This window comes from Oryzias latipes, chromosome 10 (genome assembly GCF_053564925.1).
Source record: "Oryzias latipes strain Hd-rR chromosome 10, Olatipes_Hd-rR_3.1".
Classification (NCBI taxonomy): Eukaryota; Metazoa; Chordata; class Actinopteri; order Beloniformes; family Adrianichthyidae; genus Oryzias; species Oryzias latipes.
In genome coordinates this window covers 4,456,171-4,464,561 of record NC_136246.1, presented here as the reverse complement: position 1 = coordinate 4,464,561, position 8,391 = coordinate 4,456,171, and the positions used below count along the sequence as shown (strand labels likewise).

Sequence of the window (8,391 nt, the reverse complement as noted above, 5' to 3'; positions counted from 1 at the left end):
ATTGAACAAATGAAATAAATCCCTTTATGCATTTAACCAATCGGAAGGACCCGTTTACCTTGTTGATCAATCAGATGAGCCCTTTTATGTTTGATGTTTGCCTCCTACGTCGACAAGGGTCATTTGGAGTATAATTTTTATACTGTTGCAGTGAAATGGAAATGATGTTTTTGTTTTTTTTGCTATTTGTTTATATACCGCAATTTATATCGTTATCGCAATATTAATTACCAATATCGCATATCGCGAGTTTTCCTCATATCGTGCAGCCCTACCTCATATGATAGAAACATAAGAACTCTAGACTGAACAGGATTTCAAAACAGTGTTTCAGTTATTTAGTGTTGTGCAATGCTTCAAGTACAAAATCTAGAGTACTCCATGTAAATATTTTGTCTTTTTATGACATTACAATTTCATGTAAAGTGCATCACTCTTTGCTAACTGTTTTCACTACTAAGTTCTCTCGGAAACACAAACACAATAAATAGTCATTCATATTCATAAACCAGAGTGGGTCCTTGTTTTAGCAGCAAACGTCCTCCAGCTCCAGATTTCTAAACTGAGGCTAACTTCAAACTTCAGGAGTCTTCGGCGAAGCTTCTTGTGTAAAAGGCACTTTCGTCTTTGGCGCCATTGTCCTGCTGTCACTGGTACTGCAGGTAGGTTTTCAGCCTGTTGGGCAGAGGGAGGTGGGGCAGGAGGTGGAGTCGGTCCCGACCCACACAGCTCCTGATGCTCTGACGGCAGAGATGGCTCAGCCTACGGGGCGTGGCTAAAGAAAAGACACAACACAAAGGGATTTTACCACCTAAACACAAGCAGAAAACACACACTTGTTTCACTCCAGGCTAAACAAGATAGCACACCAAGAGAATCCATCACCTGTACCTTCATAGAGCAGCAGAAAACCCTCTGTGCCACTGCTGGGAGGGGCCACATCCACCGGCCTCTGGAACTCCATGTTCCTGGCGTTGATGTCTGCTCCAAAGTCCAGCAGCAGCTTCACCACAGCGGTGCAGTCTTTCTCTGCAGCTGCATGTAAAGGTGAATCCAGGGACCTGCCTCTCTGTACGTTTGCACCTGCATGAAGCACAGAGAGGATGCCGCTTACTGCAGTCAAACGCGCCTTCCCTGCAAAAAGCTGAAACTGTGCACTCAAGAAGCTGGAAAAAAAACAGCTGATTAACTGATTAATGTTAAAGTATCTAAGGAGGTAGGACAAGACCCCAAAAAAGAAACTTTAAATCCATTATAAACTGTCAATGCTGCTACAACACCTGCTAAAGACGCTTACAAAGCTACCATGTTGGTAGAACACATTTAAACATCACACTAAAATTGAATGATGGTAAAGACGTTAAAAAATAATCTAAAGACAGATATAAATTTGAAGGCTAAAAAAAGGTAAACTATGAGTGTTTGAAGTCAAATCTCTGTTATGATGTTTAAAGCTGAAACATTTGGAAGCTCTTACCTTAAAAGAAATGTAAAGACTTTTCCTTTTATTTTCAGTGATAGCATAACAGCCTGTTATTTAAAAACACGAAAGTGCGAAAAACTAAAAAAGGAATTTGCAGAACGAGCTGAGTGCTTTGACACCAGGGTGAACGACTCAGCTGAAAGCACGCTGGAAAATGGCAGGAAATGTTCAAAAGAATCTCAATGGACCTTAAGAGAATGTTTCTCAGCATTCACACGTTCACTGTTTGAATTTCTCAGACTTTACTCATATTTTTATAGACTCTTTTTTTTAGAGGGGGGTGTTTGCTCTCCTTGATCTGTGTGCAGAGCTGCAGGGAGCAGGATGGAGCCGCAAGGAGTTGCATGGAGTTGCATGGAGCTGCATGGAGCTGCATGGAGTTGCAGGCCCACCTTCCCTCAGGAGTTTCCTGGCACACTCCAGTTCCTGACAGACGCAGGCAGTGTAGAGCGCCGTTCCCAGGTGAGGAATGTCTGTATCCACATCTGCCCCCCAAGTCACCAGCACCTCCACACAGCCATAATGACCTGTTTGTAATGAAGCATGAAGGACATAATCAGTGAGTCTCATTCTGAGATTATTTGCCCAGCTGCACGGCCCACCTGCAGATTTTTTAAATTACAGGTTTTTAGAAAGCCTCAGAAGCCCCAAGCAAAGGCTGTCATGGTGTCAATGAAATGTGTTTTTGTCTCAACAAGCCTCTTCTAGACTGAAACATTTGACCCCCTGAACACTCCTGACAGTCAAGCAGAGCTCCAGACCCTGAACTTGGCGCCGCCACAAACCTTTGCTGGTTGCCTCATGTAAGGGTGAAGGATGGTACACCAGAGTCTGGGGTTTAGCTCCATTTTCCAGAAGAAGCTCTGCGCATGCAGCACTGCCGACTGCACAGGCATTGAACAGGGGGGTGACACCGTCAATCGTAGAGGCATTGACCTGTGAAACACTTTGTTGTCATTGTAGTCTTTATTTGACCAAACGTGTCAGCTTGTTGCTCACTTCTGCAGAAACCTGAGTCGTCGTTTGCCATTTTTCCTGCAGCATTACTGCATGAGTCTGCGGGACTTACGTTTGCTCCTGCATCGATGAGGGCCCGCACACAAGCAGCATGGTCTCCGAGGCATGCCTCATGGAGGGGGGTCACGTGGTCTATGGTCAGGACGTTCACATCGTGACCCTGGAAACAGAAGGACACCACAGAGATGAAGGAGCATCTCTCTGTGCTTCAGCTGCTCCTCTCAGTGGTCCCCACAGCAAACCATCCACCTACATCACATCTCATGTCCTTCCTGTCTACATCCATGAACCTTCTGAAACATCTGCAGACATTTCCACAAAGCAGAGGAAAAAAAAAGGTAAATGGCGTATAATGGGCTTTTGTCCTTGCTTTGAAGGCCCAAAGTGCTCTACAGTCACAGTCCCATTCACCCATGAACACACACATTCACACACTGATGGCGGCTCCACTGCAGAACATTGGCGCCAACCTATAACCACCAGGATTAATGTAAGGTCCAGTGTCTCCCCCAAAGACACTTTGACACATGGATGGGCAAGGAGGGAACTGAGACAGTGATCTTCTGATCAGAGGTTGACCGCTGTACCACTGCACTATGGCTTTCCCCAGTTATGAAGACTTGAATGAATCTGAACCTGGAGTGCTGACAATGTTTAAACTGTTTTTTATTACTCATAAAGTATCTCGTATATAAAATGTTTCTTAACATCTAAACAATTTGACAAAAGGCCCATAAAAGCTGACTGGAGGAAATACAGGCCGCGCTACTGAGAGAGGTACGACTGCAGTAAAGTGAACTAACTTATTCTCATAGAGGCAATTCTACTAGAGAAATATGGTGGGGTACTTCATTCATACCGGGGAGCAGAAGCTTGGAGGTGTAGGAGAGAATGCTGAGATGAGTCGTGCTTACTGAGCTAATATCAGAGAGATTATGAGAAAACTCCAACATATCAGGATCAACATTAGCTTTCAGGCTTTGTGTGAGACTCTGAGTTTTGAACTACTTCTGCAAAACAACTAAAAAGAGTTTGTGGCTGCACAGTGGTGTAGTGGTTAGCACTCTCACCTCAAAGCAAGAAGGTCCTGGCTCAAATCCCAGTTGGGACTTTTCTGTGTGGAGAGTGCATGTTCTCCTCACACATGCATGGGTTTTCTCAGAGAACAGAATGCAATTGACAGAGCTTTCATTCTTCCTGACTTTCTAATCCTTTGGTTTGTTTCTCAAAGCTGCCTAACTCTAACAGAAACAACAAGGTTTGTACTAATTTTACAAATCATGTCAAAATCCATCCTTTGACATAGTTGGATGATTTTTACAAATCTTCACATGTAGTTAATTTGAAAGAAGTTGTTCTCCAAATCCACATGGGGGCGTCATTGCACACAAGCAGAGCAAAAAGAAACACAAAAAAACAAGCTTTGTACTTGTCATGTTATGTCCAGTTTTTTCAGTGTGAAGGAGGTGAACAGCAGTGTTGCTTCAGGAACTGCAGCACACTTGGTTCGACCGTACAGTGTAGAAAAAGGTAGAAACCTAAAAATATTTGAGTGAGTTTTCAGAAGAACTGAGATTTTCAGAGACATTCACTCTAAAGCAGGGGAATGGACTCCAGGTCTTGAGGGCTGACATCCTGCTGTTTTTTTTTGTTTTTTAAATCCTGCATTATCTGCTGCCGATTACCCGGATCAGGTGTGTTTTGCCAATGAGGAGCATGACTGGCAGGTAAGAAACTTCTAGGACTCTGGCCCTCGAGGCCTGGAGTTGGAATGTGAGGAATGAGCAGAGGAACGCTCACTCTGTCCTGCTCTTGGGTTTTTGCTCTCATACCTGTAGGATGAGGGTCCGCAGGGCCAGCAGGCGACCCTGGCAGGCGGCGTCATGGAGGGGGGAGCGGTCTGCCCAGGATCCTGTAAGAGGAATGAGATGGTTCACCTTAGTTTCTGTGTGCACCACATTCCTCCAGATGTAGTCCAGCATTTAATCTGAATTCTCCCCAACCACCAAACACACACTGAAGCACACCTGAGTCAATGTCCAGAATGACAGCAGATGCATTCCAGACCTTTTCATCATCCCCCTCCTCTTCCTCTGTTCTGTCCATAAACTACAAACTCTCTTCAACAGGATCTCTCCATCAGAGTCCCTCTGTTTTATTCATGCAGCTTATTTTCCTGGGCTGACAAAAACTTGAAGAGCAAACATGGCGGATCAGCTCAGACATCAAACAGATTCTCCCAGCAAGAAGAGAGTCTTGAGGCACTAATAACCTGAATTTAGTTCATTAATATTCCCTTTGAAGGATGGCAGCAGAGTGTCCCACACTGTGCCGTGCAGCGCCCCGTCCCTCAGAGCTGGGGTGTTGCTGAGGGTTGCTGGTTCCTGAAAGGGTGCGCTGCATAACTGGGAATGGAAACTAGGGCACAGTGGGGGTGGGGGAGGGAATGGCAGCATATCATGACTCTGTTCTATTAATACATGAGAGAGAAAACGCTGCCGGGCCGCAGTGTCTTCATTTACTATTGAATGTTCACTTCAGGATTCATAAGTGGCCATTAAGCACAAAACGAAAAAAATGTGTTTTCCTTTGCATTTGCAGCAGCCTGAGTGACGATCAAACCTGCAGGAAGCTGTGCTGTGCCAGAGCTCGTCTGTAAACACAGGCGTTCTGGATGTAAACAGAGTTCAGGGAAGTGGACTTTTTAGCAAATCGTCTGCACGTGTGACCTCACCCAACCCTAACAGTGTAGTGTTTTAATATTGTGTTGGATTTCATTCCACAGCCTTTGGTTACAGGCAGGTCTATGCATTCAATAATAATGACTTTATCAAAGCAAAATCAGCTGCAAAACAACAAAGACATTCATCGGCGTGTACTCACTGTGCTGTTGACCATAGTCATAAAACTCTGCTGATATCCGGGCCGCTTCTTTACGGTTCCCACGCACTATGTAGAAGTATGTCAGCAAGTTCAGAGAGACCTTAACGAAGAGTTTGAAGCAGAACAGAGCCAATATGCTGAGGTAAACATTGGACAGCTGGACTGAAAAGGGCTTGTTGGTGAATTCTGCTGCCGGGTCGGGCATTTCCTCTTTGGTTATGGAGACGGTTCAGGTGCCCCTCCAGAAAGCACGAGAGTGGGGTCCCTCTGCTGTGGGACAGGGGCTGCCGGCTGCTCCTGACAAAGTGCAGGCTGGAAATAATGCTATGCAGCTGCTACTGTTCCTGCCTCTGCTGTGTTTCTGGGTGTCAGTGTGAGAAGTCACAGCTCATTATTACAAGCTTGTTGACGTTTCATAACCAAGGATTATTAAATCTATTGCTAAAATTAGAAAAAGTTATCTTTCCATTATTCTTATGGAAACCTAAAAACATCGTTTGAACAGCGGCTTGTTTTATAAAAGAAGGATTTTAAAATATAAAAAAATGTTCTCCTTATTTTATTCCAATAAATAGAAAATCAGTAGCTCTCACCATTTTTCTCATCAAAAACTAATGTTCACCACATAAATGAATGGGTGGCTATTTGGTTTGGTTTTTTCATTTGTTGAACTCTCTGGTCCATCTTCCTGATGTTTCTGCTTACATCCATCACAACGACCTTCCTCAACGACCTTGTCCATCACCACTAACACTGGTTGGATGTGCACATGCCTCTTGTGTGCTGCACATTTCAGGGACATCTTTGGAGAGCCTGCAGCTACAGTTCTGTCACGTGTGATTGATCTCCAGCCCTGCTGCTCCTACACTCAGTTTGTGAGGGTGAAGCCACAATCCAATCCTCCGTGCTGTCCTTCAGTCCAACCATCTCACTTCTTCTGTTGTTTTGAAAACTAAACATATGATATTATACATTTTAGGAGAGGGCTGCATTTCTTTGACTGATCAACAAATCAGCGATCTGGTTACCGAGCTTTTGCTGTTGTCGGTCATTGATTTTATATGAGAACTGAAGAGAGCGAGTGTGATGTCATCCAATCAAATGAAGTCAATTCAATCACCATTTCTGACGCCACCATGTTTGAGCTGGACGTCAGTACGCAGTGATTGGTCCTAGTCAGTCTGAGTCAATGTTTCCATGGCAACCACTTTCGCCAATCAGCAGTGAGCTTGTTGGAAGTCCACACCCTTACCACTTAAAAGCAGGCTTGAGAGGACCTGTCAATCAAATGTTTCAAACATTGGATGAGGGGGCCAACAGGCACCACCTACTTTTGAGGCATATGATTAGTCAGTTTGTGATGTGAATAACTTGCAATAAAGGAAACACAATCATTAAAAAAAGAGGGTTATCAATGGTTAATGGTTGTTCTGACGACCAATAACCATTGATAATTGCACCTTTATTTGGGATTTTGGCTTCCTGGAGCCAGTAGGTACTTCCTGTTTGGAATGGCAGGGGGAGGGGTCACTCAGTCCAGTTCTCATATACAGTGAGTGTAGCTGGTTAAAAACTCAGGGACTCTTTGAGATTTTGTGTCTTTTAAATCTAGACTTTTCAAATTAAACTCTGCCTCCTTGAAGTTTTTTATGCTTTTCTCATGTTTAGTTTAAATTTGTGTTTTACATACAGTTTTATGCCTATGGTTTTCACGTTGTTTAAAGCAAAAAAGTTGAATCTTTGTTGTTTTTTGGTGGTAAGTAAATAAGGAATGATTCAGTTGTTTTTTTTTTTTTATCTGCCAATGAAACAAACTATAGAAAGACTTGTCAACCATGATGGTTTGTCCTGTCTTGTCCTCTCCTCTGGTTGTAGCTGCTACATGCATCAACTTAAGTCTCCATTAAAGTTATCAATAATTTTAAAAGAAGGATTGTGAATCTTTGCACTTATATTTACTAATCCTATTTGTAAATGTCATTTAATTCCTTTATTTTTAAAGTCCCACTTCATCTTTTGATCTTTTTTAAAAGTGTGCCCAGCGGTCTTTTATTAAGGATTATGCTGTTTTTAAGCCAGAAGGAAAAAAAAGAAACATCTGTATCATTTTATAGGATATAGTGTCTCCAGAGCAACAGGAGTTGATTAGAAATTGGGCTTTGAGTTGTGGGCGGTGGGTGACACCACCCGACCAGTCTGACTTCATTTTTAAAACACAGGAAATTCGGCCGATCTTTTTTCCACTTTTTCCTATGAATATGATATTTTCCCAAAATCAGGACGATGTTCACTAATTTTGTTGTCTCTTTTGGCAACTTACTGTTATAAAACAAAACATCTTTTTCTGTGAATTGTATGTTGTTAATTTTTTGACTAAGCCAGTAATCTTGCCAGAATCTTTGGATCACTGGACTTGAATAAAACAGGTGTTGGGCTGTTTCTGGGGCTACATGACAGAAATCACACGGATCAACCTCAAAGCCAAATCTACTTCTCAATGTCTCTGCCGATGGGTAATAATTGTTTATAATTTTGAACTGCATTTCTTTAATTTTAGAGACCACCGGCCATTTTATGAATTTCCATAGTTTAGCACCTGATGTGACAGGTGTCTCATTTTTTAAATTTATTTATTCTAATTTGATTATGCACTGACAAACGCTCCTCTCTGTTTTCAAAAGAACGACTTCTGGCTGGGATGGCGGACTGAGCGGACGTCTCTTGTTAAGCTCTCGCCTTTTGCCCCGATTTGGACGGTAAATGCAATTTGAAAACTGAGAGAGAACGGTTTCACTGGACAACAGTTGCACGTTGATTGCATCTTTGTTTTGGAAGAAACATCTTTGAGTTTATTTTTGCTCAAATTGCGTCAAAGAAAACAAGTCCGAAGGCCACAATGCAGCCGTCGGCCACGCGCGAGCATGACTATTCTCAGATGGACGTCGCTTCTAACATGAAAAGAAAACCACCACCTACTACCCCACAAAATCTACGGGACCACCTTTGAA

General features: G+C 43.0%; 1 protein-coding gene across 2 annotated transcripts; it reads right to left on the bottom strand.

Annotated features, from left to right (window-relative positions):
* Positions 1 to 384: 384 nt before the first annotated feature.
* Positions 385 to 5,740, bottom strand: asb5a (ankyrin repeat and SOCS box containing 5a). 2 transcript variants are annotated; one of them, XM_004086525.5, is made up of 7 exons: positions 5,384 to 5,740; positions 4,333 to 4,412; positions 2,553 to 2,660; positions 2,269 to 2,419; positions 1,876 to 2,010; positions 892 to 1,083; positions 385 to 775 (listed from the first exon to the last, which is right to left on the bottom strand). In XM_004086525.5, the coding sequence occupies exons 1-7, from the start codon at positions 5,586 to 5,588 to the stop codon at positions 648 to 650; spliced, it is 999 nt and encodes a 332-aa protein (XP_004086573.1). In that variant the 5' UTR covers positions 5,589 to 5,740; the 3' UTR covers positions 385 to 647. The 2 variants fall into 2 exon arrangements, with proteins under 2 accessions (XP_004086573.1, XP_011471442.1); XM_011473140.4 differs by lacking the exon at positions 5,384 to 5,740 and adding an exon at positions 4,528 to 4,894.
* Positions 5,741 to 8,391: the final 2,651 nt, after the last annotated feature.

What these genes read in the sequence shown, in the direction of transcription:
- asb5a (XM_004086525.5), bottom strand. Translation starts at nt 5,588, where the DNA reads ATGCCCGACCCGGCAGCAGAATTCACCAACAAGCCCTTTTCAGTCCAG. An exon ending in TGCGGACCCTCATCCTACAG is followed by an intron (nt 2,661 to 4,332) that starts GTATGAGAGCAA and finishes TTCTGTTTCCAG; the next exon opens with GGTCACGATGTGAACGTCCT. An exon ending in TCATCGATGCAGGAGCAAAC is followed by an intron (nt 2,420 to 2,552) that starts GTAAGTCCCGCA and finishes AGTGTTTCACAG; the next exon opens with GTCAATGCCTCTACGATTGA.